The sequence below is a fragment of the Panthera pardus genome, unplaced genomic scaffold, assembly GCF_024362965.1.
Source record: "Panthera pardus isolate Hobbes unplaced genomic scaffold, ASM2436296v1 HiC_scaffold_5, whole genome shotgun sequence".
Lineage (NCBI taxonomy): Eukaryota > Metazoa > Chordata > Mammalia > Carnivora > Felidae > Panthera > Panthera pardus.
In genome coordinates this window covers 14,889,646-14,907,269 of record NW_026526980.1, presented here as the reverse complement: position 1 = coordinate 14,907,269, position 17,624 = coordinate 14,889,646, and the positions used below count along the sequence as shown (strand labels likewise).

The window sequence follows — 17,624 nt, the reverse complement described above, 5'->3', positions numbered from 1 at the left end:
AAGAGTGGAAAATAAATCCATGGATCATATTACAGATAACAGGTAACTGTGGTAACCAGCCTCCAGGATGGCCCCCTGTGATTTCACCCCCTGGTCCTCACGTCCTTGTGTAGCTTCTTCCCACAAGGAATAGGACTGACTTGCATAACTGGTAGAGCAGTGTAAAAAATGGGGGCACCTGGGTGACTCAGTAGGTTGTGTTCGACTCTTGATTTTGGTTCAAGTCATGGACTCACGGCTCGTGAGATTAAGCCCTGCATCAGGCTCTGTGCTGACAGCATGAAGCTTGCTTGGGATTCTCTCTCTCTCTCTCTCTCTCTCTCTCTCTCTCTCTCTCTCTCTTCCTCTCTCAAAATAATTAAATAAATATTAAAAAAAGAATATTGTAAAAATTACAGTGTGTGACTAACATGACTAGGTCACAAAAGATACTGTAGCTTCCATTTTGCTCTCTCTTGGATCATTTGTTTGGGGAAGTTGGCCACCACATCATGGGAATGCTCAAGCAACATATGGGAAGGTACATCTGGCCAAGAACCAAGGCTGCCAATGGCCAGCACCAACTCCCCAGACAAGGGAAGGAACCACCTTGGGAATAAACTCTCCAGCCCCAGTCAAGCCTTCTGATGACTGCAATCCCAGCTGACCACTTGCCTACAACTTTTCATGTGAGACCCCAAAACTAGAACCACCCAAGTTAGCCACTCGTGAGTTCCGGCCCCAGAAACGGCGAGATAATAAATGTTTATTGTGGTTTTAAGCCATTAAGTATTGAGGTATTGTAATAGATAACTAACTAACATGTGACTACGGAGGGAATCTGAGTGGCCTTGGAGGGCCTATCCAGAAGGAGTGCAGGACTGTGAGACAAGGAGCCCACAGAGAACTAAGCTCACATACGTGAAGTGCTCTAACACGATGGTGGCCTCATCACAAATGTTTCAGCCACCATCAACAAAATCTTATGGCTCACAGAAGATTATTTTATACATAACAGTCATAGATGCCTTTGTCCAATGTGTACTGTCTAATAACTGGAATGATAACTATTATAAAATAAAGCTGCCAGGGCACCTGGGTGGCTCAGTCGGTTGAGCGTCTGACTCTGGCTCAGGTCATGATCTCAGGGTGTAAGAGTTCGAGCCCTGCGTCGGGCTCTGTGCTGACAGCTCAGAGCCTGGAGCCTGCTTTGAGTTCTGTGTCTCCCTGCTCTCTCTGCTCCTCCCCCACTCGCACACACTCTCTCTCAAAAATGAATAAACATTAAAAAAATTAAAAAAAAATAAAGCCGCCATCTTGTGAGCATTTATTATGTGACTTAGCCAACTGTCTTTACATATTTTGTCTCATTTATCTCTCTAAACAATCCAACAGGACAGTATTACCATGCTTCCCCTTTTAAAGATGTTAAAGTTCAAGCCCAGAAAGGGTAAGTAACTTGCTGATTGTCGGTGATTCAGCTGTTCAGTGGCAGGGCCGGGATTTGAACCCCAGGCAGGTTGGTTCCAAACCTTATCAGGCTGCTACCCGTGTAAGACTCTGACTAGACATTGTATGGATGTGTGCGTGTGTCCTCCCTTCTAAGAGCTTCCAGTCCAGGAGGGGCGAGAAAGGACCTAGAGATCCAGCCACACAGCAAGACAGAAGCTGACAGGTCACAGGGCAAAAGCACAGGTTGATCAATTATTTTTGCAAAGTCAAGGGACTTTCTCACACTACTTCACCCCCTCAACATCTTTACTGAGAGGCAGAGAGGGAGGCAGAGTTATCACTTCTGTCTCTCAGTGTCCAAGGCGTATGAGGCTTGCAAAAAAAGGTCATCCACAAGGTAGTGGCAGAGTGGAGATAGTCAGTCAGAACCGCCGACACCCAGCCCCTGGTTCTTTGGGGGTTTTTTTTGATAGAAAACAAGCCTTAAAAATAGCATCTGTCTTTGCTGCACGTTGAAGGGAACCAAAACACTTGCTTTTAAAAATTATTTTTAAAACTAGCAGATGGCATTGGCCACAGAGAGAAAAGTAAGTAAAGGAGAGATTTCACTTGCTTGCTTGCAGCTTTGGAAGAACTCAGCTTGCCCCCCAAACTCATTAGTTAGAATCCCAACATCAGGGAGAGCTCTGCTTGTAGCTAATGCCGTGTTTTGTGGTTTGCTTCTGCCATGAACCGTATGCGGGAAAATCCTGAGATCCATCATCTTTGAACTGTACTGAGTCTGCCTTGGGCACACCAGTGCTTCATATAGGAAACAGTGTGGCTGGCGTCCTGCCTTCCCTGTTTTCTGAACGAACACTTAATGATGCCCGCCCTAGGCCAGGCATTATTTTACTACCAGGGAGGCTGCTATGAATAATCCATGGTGCCTGATGTTAAGGATTCCCCAGATGCGTGAGGAGACCAGGTAAATTTCTAAACGGCACTGTTTCCCAAAATGTGGAGGGAGATAATTTTAGGTGGGCTACGGATGCATAAGGCTTTTCCTTCATAGTTTTGTGTTTATTTTAATGTGCATTTTGGAAAACAGAACTAGCCCTTGAAGCCCCTGATTCTGTGGCTATTATTGCTGAGGGGGACAGCGGAGTGCACAGAGTTACAAAGGACGAAGGAGTGAGGCAAGGCTGGGACCAGATTATGATAAATTGCATAAGGCCATCAACTTCAAACTTTGGTTGTCTCCCACACGAGCTCCAAGATTGTACCACATTTACCCACCTCATCCGCTAAAATTTACTTATTTTAAAGATATTTCCATTAAAATTTACTTCACTTTTTTTACTTAGACACATTATTTAACAATTTTACAACTTCACACCAAAGTCATAAGTAGAAATTCATTGTCTCTGTAAAAAAACAAAAATGCATATCTGGAGTCTATCAACTCTATGCTATATCTGGTCTGGCTTTTGCTCTATCGGTCCCTCAACGGACTTATTTTTAAAGAGAATGCAATTCGTCCATGTACCACCAAGTTCATCTGGCACTCCAAGGTAAGGCACATCCAAATTTGAAAAACACTGCCAGGGGCAACCTCGAGCCAATCTTGAGCAGGGAGGTGAATTTTAGAACGGTTCCTTGAGCATTTATTTTTGCAAGTCATGTATTAGGTGTTAAAGGGGTAAACAATGATGAATAGCATATGGGCCTTGCCCTCAGAGAATTCAGAGTCTTGTGAAAACAGATATGCAACCAACTCGAGCCAGAATCTAAAATAAAACGTGATAAGAGGAATTGCGTGACAGGCACGAAGAGGGAGCTCCGGGGGCGTCAGCTAACTAAGTGGTCCTCACCCACTGCCTCTGATTCTTACATAATTATCCCCCCCACCAACATAATGCCCTGAGATCTGACTTTGCTCCCCACTCTTCCAATAAAATCGTTTCAAGGCCTCGAAAGATCTTTCTTCTGGTCACATGCAGGGTTCTCCATTAGGACCTCTTCGCTGTACTCTACTCGTGAAAATCAGAAAGGTGTTGGGCATTGAGTCTCCCCGAATTGTTCAAGTTTCCAGCGAGGGCTTGTCACAGCTTAAGACTTCAGCCCTCATCTCTCTGGGCTGATGAGTCTTGACTTATATTTCCATCCCCTGTCTTTCTCCTGAGCTCCAGTTCGCTCCAGCTGGCTACAGGACGTTTCTACGTGGGTGTTCCACTGTCGACTCCAATTAAAAGCGCAGAAAGGCAAGCTCTCCCTTCCCTCTTCAATCTAGACAGCCTGCTCAACTTTCAAAGCGTTTCCCCCAAAACTGTCATTGTTATTGTTGTTATTCTTCATTAACACGCTGCCCTTGTCCCCCGAGCATGAAACGACTTCAGGTAATTTTAAATTTCCCTTCCCCTTTCTCGCTTGTGTTCAGTCACTGAGGAAATCAAACTAAATGTCTGTCTGTCACACCGCATCATGCAAAATGGTTGGATAGAATGTCTCACATCTGGAGCGGGAGTGTAAGGGTAGTTTGATTTAAAACAATGACTGCAAGGCATGTGCCGAATTTATCGGGGTGGGGGAGGGCGGGCATGGCAGAGAATTCAAAGAAATCGTCATTCTTTCCCCAAGGCGGCTGAAAGCGGGATGTGATGTGACGCCCACGTGACTGCTGGGGGGGACACCTGACACTTTTAAGAAGATGCCACAGACAGAGAGGATCCAGAATGTGGGCAACTCCAAGAGCATGCGCCATGCTTTCAAGTGAGTTTCAGAAAGCATTTGCCTATTGAATGATCTTTAATAGTTTGCGAAGCTGGCCAGTGAATCTATCCTGTCTGTAAGCCGTTCCTTTTATTGCTCAGATGCAAGTATTCGTCTCGAGAAGCTGTGCAGTGCCATGGTTGAGAGCCGTACCTGTAGCATGCACTACTAGTCCTGGGTTCAAGTCTCAATTACACCGCTTGCACACTCTGAGGGCTTGCATCCGGTACTAAACCCTCCCTGCCTTCCTAAAGGGGTAATGATAGCTTCTCCTTCAGAGGGTTTTGCAGAGATATAGAGATGATGCATGTCATATCCTTGCAGATTCAGTGCCTCCCTCAAGTAGTCATGGACATGTGTCACACACAACTTTTTCCCCTCTGTATTCTATAGCCTTAGAATCTTTCTCAGAATCAAGCAATGGATGCTCCTCTTTCTTTCCAGCTTTCCAAGCCTTGCCCTTCCACACAGAGAGCAAAGCTCTCAAGGGCTAGGACCATCTCTACTCTTCCTTGGATTTCTATAGACCTTTGATTACTGAATGAACATGCAAAGGCCACCATTAAGAAGGCAGAGAGAACCAGGGTGTGTCCCTTCCTACCCATACCCACTTTATATGCCTGGGCTGCGTTCCTGAGTCCTCTCCTGCACTCACGATCCTCAGATGCTTCAGTTGCCTAAAGCGCCAACACGTGCAAAACTCTCACCAGCTTCCCCTCCTCGGGGGCACTCGATGCTGTGTTTATACCACCAGCGGTAGGTTACGCCTGGCTCCAACCCGTTAGTTTCCTTGCACTCAAAATGGCGACTCCCACTTGACAGGAGCACCAGTGATCCCTTCCCTGTAGATCCAACCCCTTCTTAAAGGTTCCTGCTGAGTTGGTAGTGGCCAACTACCAGTGGACTGGGCCAGGAATAAAACTTCTGACCTATGCTGAACCAATCAGATTCTGTTTCCCAAGAGTACGAATTAGAACCAATCAGATTCTCTTTCCCATGAGTGTGAATCAGGGAATTCGGCAGATAGGCAACCTGCAAGGAGTTAGAGAGGCTATGCTGTTACCATGATCAGGGAGAAACAAAGAAAACAAGGATAAAGAAACAGACATCTATTCTAGAAAGCTTTGAAGTTCTGGTTCTTCATGAGGCTCAGGTACATCTTTGCCTTTGGGTTGTTTCCTTCCAATAAGATTCTGTCTCTCTCTCTCTCTCTTTTTTTAATGCAATAGTTTGGAGGAGGAGGTTTTCTGTTTCTGGCAACCCAACTATTGCCTACTGAGACTCTGCCAGAGTTCCTACAGCAACACCCTTCTATCAAACCATACCCCTGGGCACTCATGCCAACTCTGAGCCGATCCTGAGTTACCAGGACCCCTTGGACGTTCTCGGTGCTCAAAGGACATGACCTCAGGGGCCAGGTCTACAAGAAGAACCATCCTCACCCCTCTCCCTGTCCCCGCGTGCATTCTGGGGCGATGCCCATCCCAGCATGCCTTGCAACTGAGTTCTTGCTGGACCACGACAGCAAATTTGGGGAGGAAGTAACTTCTGTCCTTCAATGACTCATAAAATCTAATTCTATTTAAAAAAAAAAAAGAAGTGCATATGTTCAATTGAAAAGAAAACATTTAAAATAGATGTTTTGCTAAGGAGACTTAACTGCCTGTGCCCACTGGCAGTTGGGAAATTGCATGAATGTGCCAGGCTGACAATTGTCCCTGAGAAAAACTGTAAAAGGACCGGAGGAAACATAATCCTTTTGTGCCCATGCAGCAAGGCGCCCCTCAAACTCAGCTCCATTAGTGCAGGGAGCCTCCATTTATCATTTATTCTGCACATTGTATATCATCGTCTTAAATCCTCACTTATTACGCTCACTTGAAAGATGATGAAACCAATATTCAGAGCTGTTAAGTGACTTTCTAGAGGTCACACAGCCAATAACCACACACACAGACTTACGTGGCTGAGGCGCTCATGCTTATCCCTCTGTGCTTCTAGAACAATTTGCCTAAACCCCAGTTCATCTACTGAGCAATTTTAAAAATTCAACTTCTTTCTGATGGCTTTTACATCTCCTTGGGTATTAACTTTGGCCATCTTGTGGCACATTCAACACTTTCAAATTGTTTTATTATAGACATTTCTGAAATAATATAAATTCAAAACAAAGATAATTATCCACGGACCCCTCCCTAAATCAAATCAAGGTTTTCATTTGTCTGTGTCTTTTTCGGATTCTTTTCCGTGTGCGTATACAGTTTTAACACGTTTAGAACAATCTCTTAAATAAAATTTAATACCTTTCATTCTCGGTTAACGTTGTGCCATGCATATTTTTCAGAGATTTTTTTAATCCATTTTTTTTGAGAATATACTTCTGATGTAACTTTGCTTTTCCAAATAAGTTTTTTAAATTTAAATTTGCATCATTCTAAGAATGACAAAAGTTGTTTTGCATATTGGTGGGTGTCTTTTTCCCTTTTATCTATTTTGGCCACCTTCGGATTTTTTTTTTTAATTCTATTAAGGATCGTTCATTTTCAAAATTCTAAGTCACTAGCGAGAAAAACACATCAAATTTGCAGCACGTTAGACTGGATTTGTCATTTTTTCAAAGTAGCTGATTCATAAAGGAATTCTGGGTCACAAAATACAAAATGACAATCCACTCGGGTTACACTGGCCTCCTCTCTGCTCCTCAAACACGCTGAGTATATTCCCGCCTAGGGCTCTTACACTCACTCTTCCTCCTTGTCTAGAACGCTTTGCCTCCAGATAAGCACATGCCTCGTTCCCTCACTTGCTGTGGTCTCTGCTCAAACGTCACCCTTATCAGAAAGACTTTTCTTTGATCATCCTATCAAAAATAGCATCCCTCCGACCCAATCCCTCCATCTCTTCCCCCATAATGTTCTGTCGCACTGTTGTTGGTTATCTGTCTCCCGCCTTGGACATAAATTCCCCAGGAACAGGGGACTTTATCTCTTTTGTCCACTGATGGAGCCCTCACAAGGATGCAGCTGGGTCCCGACACATTTATTTCAACAAATAAATATTTGCTGACAGGATCAATCAGCATTAGTAGCCTCTGTATACTGCAGGCATGGTCTGACTTCTAGGGAGGCTGGCTTCAGAGATACTGCCTGCTGCAGCCCAGCCTGCCTCCCCTCCTCCGCAGCACCAATCAGGGGGTCAGGGGCGATGCAATTCTAGAAGGTGAGTGTGAGCCAGATGACCGCCTCTATGGGCCTTCCCCAAAAAGGGGGTGTCACCTTCCTGCTCACCTGAGACAAGCAACCGATGATGGTTTGCCTCATATATATGCAGTGCTCCCTACATTTGAAAATCTCTCCCACCATAAAACCTTTCCAATCATTGCAGTATCCTTGTAGGGTGAGCAGGTGACTCTTCCATAGTGGAAGGAACCCCTGAAGGGGCTTTAGGAAACCCGGCTGTCTAACCAGACATTTCACCTCTCTGAGGGTTGGTTTCCACCGAAATGTGGACAGCACTTGCTTATAGTGTTCTGGTGAAAACTGGATGGAATCATGAGAGCGAAAGTGACTTCGAAACTAGACAAAGGAACCGGGGTCAGGATAGCAAGGTTGGGGGTCTGGACTCTTGCAGAACAAATCCCAGTGTCACCATTAACCTACTGTGTGAGACTGCACGAGTTACTTAACATCTCTGAATCTCAGCATCCTCCTGGAGAAAGCAGGGACAGTACCTGAATCTCAGCATCCTCCTGGAGAAAGCAGGGACAGTACCGGTGTCTACCAGGAGAGGCGCACAGAACATACACTGCGAGCACCTGCAGAGTGCGGAGCGCACAGCCGGCCCACGCTGACGTGCTCACAACGCCAGCTGCTGGGTTTTGTTGTTTGTAACATCACGGTTAAGGCCATGTGGGCTGCAACTCAACATAATGTGCTAGCAAAAGCCTGGCTCTGCATTCAGTGGGCCTGGGAGCCCGTGCTGTGTCTGGGGAAAACTACCCCCAATATCCTACGTCCTCAAACCTTTCTCCTGCGAAGTGGGATGACAGGTAACCCCTTCCGTAGCATGGATTTTTTGGTGAAGTGAAACCAAGTGTTTGGAAGACCACACGTGGGAGATGCTCGGATGGAAAGTCAGGTCCATTCCCAAGACGGAAACATGGGGAAGCACCACGAGCCTTCACTGAGCAGGAGAGAGGTGAGCCAGCAAAAGGGTTGGGGCTCAGGCCCCTGCCAGAGCCTACGGACAGGATGGCGGCTGGTGGCTCTGCCCCAGGGGCATCACATGGCCTAGAAATCCAGGCAGCCATGCTCAGCACCCTCAAAAGACTGAACATTGGGGGCGCCTGGGTGGCTCAGTCAGTTAAGCGTCCAACTTTGGCTCAGTCATGATCTCACGGTTCATGATTTCACGTCCATGTGCTCTGTGCGGACAGCTCAGAGCCTGAGCCTGCTTCGGATTCTGTGTCTCCCTCTCTCTCTGCCCCTCCCCCGCTCATGCTCTGTCTCTCTCTCTCTCTCTCTGTCTCTCAAAAATGAACATTAACAAAAAAATTTTTTAAAAAGACCTAACAGTGTCACAGTTAAGTGTAAAACCCTGTGGAGGCAGGCTGCCTGGGTTCAAATATTGGCCCTGAAATGTACTTGCTGTGTGGCCTCAGTCCCCTCGTCTTAGAGGGGTGATGACAGGACCCATCCAAAGGTTGTCATGTGGTTTAACAGTGTCAGCCTTTGCCTCACGTGAGTAGGCATTATTATGTCTTTGAAGTGAATTTAATTTACGTAAACTCAAAGTATATGTGCTTAAAAAAACTATCTGCCACGAAGGCAGTGAGGGCATCTCCTCAAGCCAAGCACAACTATAACATTTATGGTTACATTTTCCCCAAACGATGCGGCCCTTAGAGACAGCGTAGCTACTTTGATCTGCACCAACAAGATGGCAGTCTGTTCCACCCTCAGCCTTGCTGGATTAGGAGACCGCGAGGTGGCCGCCAACATGGGCCTCCATCCCCACACAAGACTCGAACCCACGGAACTGTGTTCTCAGCGCCGTCTCTCTTCCCTGACATGTGACACCCCTTGAGGGGACGCAGGGCACCGCATGATTTCCAGGTAAACCCCAGCCTTACCGTCTCATGCCAGAAAACATACTGAAATACGAGTGAGGCAGTGCAGTATGAAAAGAATTGCCTCAAATCCACTCTACTATCATTTTGAAAGCAGTACCTTACTAATAGAGATACTGTACGTTAATAAATTAATGTTTGTCACACATGACTCATACCTCCAATCTCAATACATTCAACCGAAATTGAAAATGGCCCTCTAAGTTGGTCCAACCTCTTGCTTGAGAACAGGATCTCTTCTTGGTCTATTCACCAGACTGAGACCCTTCTTGATCTACTGATGTCAGTGGGTAAACCTGGGGACCCACGATGGGAAAAGGAGAAGAGGCAGCGGGGAGGAGTTTAGAGGTTTAAGAATCTAGTCTGGTCCTGTCTCTGCTACCTCTTGAGTGCCTGAAGGACCTAATTCCCTAAAACTCAGGCTTTGGAACTCTCTTCACCACTGTGCCAAGGCTGTGAACTGTTGCTCGTGTAATATTTTTCTTTACATCAACTCTCTTCTTTTACGAAACGTTTTATTTTAGAAGCAAGTGCTGACTAGTCACCTTTGGAGCATAATCATCAACCAATTTGTGACAAACTGTCCAGTAACAAGAAAGAATCAAGTGTTTATTCAGCATTTCCTATACGAGCTGTGCCATGGGGAACCAGGCAAGTAAGGAGGGGCAGCCTGCCTTCAAAGAGGCATTCCTACCAGTAAATGAAAAAGGAATGACAGAATTAGGGTACCGCCATTAACGGGCCTAGGGGCTGAGTGAGCATCAGTGACGGCCAACATCACAGAAAGAGAGACACGGGGTGTTCTGTGCCTTTGAACGAAAGAGCACGCCTTCTCTGTTCTTACCAAAGGGATCGGACCTGATTCTGCCCGAGTCTCTAGGCCCGGCTACCGATTTGCAGGAGACACATCAGACAGGAAAACTGTGCAAGAGGCCCACACCTGTGCAATCTGCAAATCCAGACTGTGAAAACGCTCTGGGTCAAACAGCCCAGGATCTTCAGCAGATGAAGGAACGGATAAAAGGAAGGGATGGAGGGGAGAAATCACTGTATTAAAAGGCTTAAAAGACACAGCCAGTGTCTAAAAATGGGAAAGACTAAACTACCGTATTAAGAGACGATAAGACTCAAGTGATAAAACTATAAAGACGCACAAGGAAGTCAAGCCACCGCTTGCCGGGAGATCGAGATTAGAACACGAATAACCTTCCAGAGTGGCGGCCAGAGTTCTGTTTCCCAACCGGGGTGGTGGTTTGAGGAACTTAACCTTATAAGAACTCATTACTAAAACATCTATTTTGTGTGTGTGTGTGTTTTTAAATATTTGTCTTATAATACCTCGTAAGCAAAACAGTGACTTAGAAACGGGTGTTTGCCAAAGCTTAGAAACGGAAGCCTGGTACTCTTCTGTTAAAAAGAGGATACAGGTGTGCTGACACCAAACAGAAACATTCCCCTTGAGGCATTCAGGAGAACTTAAAGCTAATTAAAAGGGGAATGTAACTTTAAATCTATGCACCAGCCAAAGTCACCCTTTGTACCCAGGGCCACTTTGCGCTGGGGTATATGCACCCTACTTTGGCAAATACGGTAAGTGACAGAGCCGGGATCTGAACCCAGGTCCTTCTGACCCCAAAATGTATCAAGAGACTTCTTCGAACAGGGAAGGAGCCGAGGTCCAGTTCCGTCCCTTTCACACAGGGCTGTTCTAAGCCCGGTGTGCGGTTACACTGAGAAAACCCACCCCAAACCCAGTTTTAGATCTTTCTGGGCTGGGAGTGTTGAACCTAACTTAGCAGAGCACAGGACTTGGTGATTTTGGAGAAGACAGGAAGTCTCAAGCTTTAAATTACACGCAATATACGATAGCATCCCGTCTTACATAGGAGGTGGGCTCTAAAATTAGCATGCATAGTAAGAGCTGCACAGAATTGAAATAATCTCAAAGAATCCCTTAAAGCATCTTGAAGTCACTGGGCCACTGGCCCGTTAGAAGCTCCAAAGGCAAGGATTAATTTTGTACCTTTTCGCATTTGGGCTCTGGCCACCCCCTCCTTAGGCATGGAGGCCAGGGTCTAATTCGAATGGGGAAAGGTGACAGATGACTTAAAGGGATGGCCCCTGCTCTCGCAGATAGACATGGAATCACAGTTAACAGCAAATAGGGCACAAGTATCCCCTTCTTTCCTTGGGAGCCACGGTTTTGTGCTCACTAGTCCCTGCCTAGGACACTGTGCCCCCTGCTCCATTAGTCTCCCACAGGCTGTGTTTTCAGGCAACCCTTCCCTCAAGGAGGTCCCTGCAACTGGCAGAATATACCGGAGCATTTATCTGGAGGGTCTGGAGGGCTGACTATAACCGTCTAAACCCACATCCTGTGGCCCTTCCCAACTCACTCCCATCGCTAAGCTCTGCTAGAACATCTTATATTGTGAGAGCAAAAGTCCTCAGCTCCTGTCCTCAAGTCACCTCTTGCTGTCTGAGAAAGACCCTGCTCTGTTGGTTATTAAACCAGTTGCCTGAGTTCTTTTATCCTCATTGAAACAGGATCTGCCTAGGGGAGAGCTTCTCAGTGGCAACCTCAGAAATTTTCAGCAGCATCCCCTGGGCACAGCAGCCTCCCATCTCCAGAATGGAAAGGGTCCAGGTGCTTCTTTGGAGTGAGCACTGCTGGGATGGCTTTGGTCAAAGCCTGGAGAAGCCCTAGAGGTGGAATGGCCAGGCCCCCGGACAAGTTACCATGGTCTGGAAGCAGGAATGGAGCTGGGTCAGGAACGGCGGCTTCCCGGGCAGGGCCAGCACCCGCTTCTCCACCATCGTGCATTCCACATCGTCATCTTGGATCACGACGTCCTTCTTCAGGATCTTCACAGCATAGAGCTCGTCTGTGCCTTTCCGCTCTGAGAGCATGACCTGGGAAAGAGAATAAGCCTGTCAGGGTGGTCGGAAGGGCCCAGAAAGCCGCGGCAGCCGATGCTCATTCAGACCCACTCCAAGCTCTGCCCAGATGCCCTCTGTGGACACTGAAACAATGGATAAAGTTTTCTCCAGACCTCACATTTTGAATGGCTAAACCCAATCAGTAGGGAGGGTTCCAACAACAACAAGCAAGTATCGATCCTTTTGGGATTTGTATCAATGCCCAGCCAACAGGGCTAGGATGTAAACCTCATGAGGGAAAGGATCTTTGCTGGTTTTGTTTACTGCTGTCACCCAAGAGCCTGGTATAGTGCCTGGTACATGGTAGAGTTTCGATAAATATTTGTTGAATGAGAGAATGGGCGAATTCCTGATAAAACTGAATTTGGAGCACCTGTCTCCTTATTCACTCGATTATTTAATATTCAAGAAAAGCCTGCTAAGCGCTGGGAATACAGCAATAAAGAAGCAGACACGTTCTCTGCCCCTGCCGTCCAGAGGAAGAAAGGCTTCTGATATTAATTACAGGGATGATTAGTGTAATATTTTAACACCCTCTCCTGTTGTCCCAGGGCTTCCTTCCATGCAGCTGTGGTCACCAATCCAGCATGTTAATCAGGGTGGCTCAGGACACATCATTACTTTCACTGGTTGTGATTATGCCAGATGCCACAGTGGCCAGAGGGTACCATTTTCAAGAAGCCTCTTAGAAGCAGCACAGGGCAGTACCACTACCCTGCAGGAGACCTAATCGGCCCTGGGGCTTCTGGGAAGGCTTCCTGGAGGAAGAAGCAATCAGGCTGCAATAAGCATTCACTGCATGCACTGTGTCGTGTCACCACTACATTTTTGAGTACTTACCAAAGTGCCACACAAGTAGTGGTTTTCATTTGTTATTTCTCATTACTTTGCAGAACCCCATTTTACAGGAAAGCCAGGCTCATGGAGGGGAAGATGCCCTCACACAGCAAATTCAGTTAGGGACAGGGCCAGGGTTTGAACTCAGGTCTAACTGACTCTAAAGTCTCTGCCTTTAAACACTTGACTTGCTCAGAGCTCCAGAAGAATCCTCAAGGTGCTTAGGTGGTTGGGTAAATAAAATGCTCACACCTGACTCAGCTGGGGGACCAGAGAATGCAATAGAGCCTTAAGGCCAGAGGGAGGGAGGCCTAGAAAGCTCTTTGAGGCAGGAGGGCAGCTTGGCATACTTCGTTCAGCTCTTATCTTAATGGTAAATTAGAGTCTAACTGCATGGAAGCTTCCAGGCTGAGCCCACCGGCTCCCAGAGGCCCCATTTCCTGCTCTCACCATCTCCTTTCTCATCACAGCCAGGGGTGGCCATGGGCACTGTAGACCCAGGAATTTAGAGCACTTAGCAAGAAAGTTCCTGGTGCACACTGCCACTACCATAGGACTTTCTCAGCTTCTCCCCTCCAGCACCACTAGAGAAATAAGGGCTGCCAAGCTGAGCAGGTCCTACCTGCTGGGCATCTACTCGATCCCCACGCAGACCCGCCAGTCCACATGGCAGGGTGGGGCTCAAAGCGCTGGGCCATGTGTCTTCAGTTTGTTTCCGGTCTTCCCTGTTCTCTCGCTAGTCCTCAAGGGCCATTTTCCCTTCCCCAGCCCTCACCACAATAGAAATAATGCCTCTAGGAGGCCAGTGTTCGAAGATGCAGAGAGTCAGGTGGAGACAGGGCTTTTCTGCTCCCAGGTTCCAGAGAAGATTGGGGAAGGGACAAGTGCAGGGTGGAGGCAGGGACGTGACTTGCCTGGGAGACAAACCAGTAGAGGGGCTGAAGGTGGAAAGAAGAACCTTCAGCTGAGAGGACCCCTGAGCCCAACAGGAGGGGGCTCAGTAGTGAGCCAGTTTCGAGTGTGGACAGCCCCACCGATCCGTCACCACTGGTCAAGGCACCATCTAACAATCCCCTTCTCTTTTTTTTTCTTTTTAAAAATTTATTTATTTTTTATTTTTTATATTAAATATAATTTATTGTCAAATTGGTTTCCATACAACACCCAGTGCTCATCCCAACGGATGCCCTCCTCGATGCCCATTACCCACTTTCCCCTCTCCCCCACCTCCCATCAACCCTCAGTTTGTTCTCAGGATTTAAGAGTCTCTTATGGTTTGCCTCCTTCTTAAGTTTCTCAGGATCCACATATGAGTGAAAACATAAGGTGTCTATCTTTCTCTGTATGACTTATTTCACTTAGCGTAATACCCTCCAGTTCCATCCACCTTGCTTCAAATGGCATGATTTCATTCTTTCTCACTGCCAAGAAGTATTCCAAACAATCTCCTGCTTGACCACCCAAGACACAGAGGAGGGGGCCCTGGACACCTTGAGTGTCGATGCAGTCATGATAGGACATCCCAGCCCCCTGACAGGAGGAGAAGCAGGACAGATGGCTGAGAAGTTCCCTGATAATATTTCCATTATCCCCATTTTACAGATAGACTAACTGAGGCTCAGAGAGCTTAACCTGCTCGAGCTAACAACTGCTCTAAAAATGCTGCTCTGGCCATGTTACTCAAATGCATACAATCCTTCAGTGATCCCCACAAGCCAGACAATTCCGTGACCACATTCCCTTCTTTCTTTTCCTTTGAATATTCTATTCCCACTGCTTGCAATGTCCTTCTACACTCTTTCACTGCCCAGAAAATCAGTGATTCAGCTCAGATGTCACCTCCTTCTCAAACCCTCAGGGATGTACTCAGACCCAATGGGTCACTCCCTCCGCTGGGCACCAGGACTTTTCTGTAGCTATGTCAGTCACTTTAACACAAGTTTCCCAAACTTCCATCGATCATTCGTGTGCCTTTTGCACATCTTTTCCCATCACCTAAACTGGTATTTGCTTAGTATTTTAACAACCTCGTCATATTTTTACTTAACTAAATTTATCTGAAAAAGGAAACTCTGTATCACCACTATTAATGGCAAGCCAGTATCACCAGCCATAAATGGAAATAAACATAAAAATAAATAAAAGCAAAGCAGTGCTAGGAAATTCTAGTTAGCTTTTGCTAGCTGCTGAAGGTTCCAAGCCAGCCTCTGTGTGCTCTCCTTGTTAAAGGGAAAAATGATGTTAGCAAGTGTTAGAGAACTATTAACGGCATATTGTCATCAACTGAGATTTTCTTGTTTAAGTAATAAGAAAGACTGAAAGAAAACATAAAGAGAGAATCGTTCTATCATGATGTGATTTAATTTCATTTAATATCACTTCTATGTACCACCTAAAAAAATCTCAAGCACTAAGCTAAAATCACCTTGCAAATCATCAATGCTACGTGCTTCGCACCTCAGGAAATACTGTGGCATTTGCAGATATCAGGTTTTTTAAAAATTTCTTTTACATTTATTTTTTTTAAGAGACAGAGAGAGACAGAGCACAAGTGGGGGAGGGGCAGAGAAAGGGGGAGACACAAGCAGGCTCCAGGCTCTGAGCTGTCAGCACAGAGCCCGACGTGGGGCTCGAATTCACAGACTGAGATTGTGACCTGAGCCAAAGTCGGACACTTAACCGACTGAGCCACCCAGGCATCCCTGAAATTTTTTTTTTTAAGTCAACTAACAGGGATGTGTGTGGATTCTGGTCCCTTGCTCTGTCCCAAGCAACATGGGTAGAAGGAAGAAAAAACCGATACCAGATAGCATCTCTGACATCGTGTGAGTGGTGTACAAATGAGCCAAGGTTGGGAAATTCCCCTGTATTGGCTGGAGGAAAGTAGGAATGAAACACATGAAAAGCTGGTAACTATGGAGATACAGAAGTGAATCAAGTCCTAGAGCAGGGGTCAGAAAACTTTTCCTGGGAAGGGCTGAATAGTAAATATTTTAGTCTCTATATCAACCACTCAACTCCACCATCATAGTGGGAAAGCAACCATAGACAATACACAAATGCATGGGTGCAGTTATGTTCCAATAACATTTTTTTGTATAAAACTAAGTGATGGCTAAATGTCCACTGATAGATGAATAGATGAATGGGTAAAGAAGACAGTGTGTGCATGTGTGTGCATGTGTGTGTACACAGTGGAATATCGCTCAGCCACAAAAAATAAGGAGATCTTGCCAAGTGTGACAACGTGGATGGACCTAGAAGGTATTGTGCTAAGTGAAATTAGTCAGAGAAAGAGAAATACATATGAGGAATCTAAAAACCAAAACAAACACACAAACCAGAAACAGACCCACAAATACAGAGAACAAACTGGTGGTTGCCAGAAGGGAAGGGGTTTCAGGATGGGCGAAAGAGGTGAAGGGGATTAAGAGGTACAAATTTCCAGGGGTGCCTGGGTGGCTCAGTCGGTTAAGCATCCGACTTCGGCTCAGGTCATGATCTCACAGTTCGTGGGTTCAAGCCCTGCATCAGGCTCTGTGCTGACAGCTCAGGGCCTGGAGCTTGCTTTGGGTTCTGTGTCTCCCTCTCTCTCTGGCCCTTCCCTACTTGCGCTCTGTCTCTCTCTCTCAAAAATAAACATTAAAAAAAATTTAAAAAAAAAAGAGGTACAAACTTCCAGCCATAAAATGAATAAGTCATGGGGACGAAAAGTCCCACATAGGGAATACAGTCAACAATATTATAATCACATTGTACGGTGATGGATGGTAACATTGAGGTGAGCATAGCATAATGTATACAATTGTAAATCACAATGTCATACACCTGAAACGAACAGAATAACGTGTGTCAACTATACTTCAATATAATTAAGTAAATACGTACATACATACATAAATGGAGATGGGCCAGGCACCAGATGTTTCTAGAGTATGTGTTTCAAGAAAGATCAGGAGAAATAAAAGTGACCACATATTCACATGGGCAGTTCAATTTGGAAGTGAATCTTGGCATGCCTTTCAATTCTTCTGACTCTTTATTAGAAGAACCTTCTGGTTGGGCAGTGCACCCACCTGGCCACAGCTGATTGGATCAGAGGTAGCTACTGACCTAAGCTGAGCCAATCAGTTTCTCTCTCCAAAGAATTTGGAATAGGCTACTGGGCAAAGTCAGTCCTGGGTCCCTGAATAGAGAAACACATAGGTCTGCCTAGATTGGTCCTTTTCTACCACATGCAGGCAAATGAGAAACTGATGTGTCTTGGGGGCAGGGGGGAGGGGAAGAAGTTCAGAGAATGAGAAGAGGCCTTCTTTTCCAGTTCCTGGTTCCAATTTCTCATGAGGCTTGGCTGTTACCCATGAGAAACCTCCATATCCCTACAATAAAGTTACCATTTTTATTTATATCAGTTGGAGAATATTTCTGGTACCTAGGGGGTCCTGTAAGACAAAATTATTATTTGGGTGGCTCAAATTCTTAATCAAAATTAAAATTTCAGAAAGCCAAATACCAACAGGTCAGTACGCAATCAAAG

At 46.0% G+C, this 17,624-nt stretch overlaps 1 protein-coding gene across 3 annotated transcripts in view; it reads right to left on the bottom strand.

The window, feature by feature from the left end:
- Positions 1 to 17,624, bottom strand: part of PRKCB (protein kinase C beta) — a 331,204-nt gene that overhangs the window by 46,741 nt on the left and 266,839 nt on the right. For all 3 annotated transcript variants that reach the window (XM_019430299.2, XM_019430298.2, XM_019430300.2), the window contains one exon: positions 12,050 to 12,223. In XM_019430299.2, coding sequence (XP_019285844.1) covers positions 12,050 to 12,223 — 174 coding nt within the window. The remainder of the gene's footprint in view (positions 1 to 12,049; positions 12,224 to 17,624) is intronic.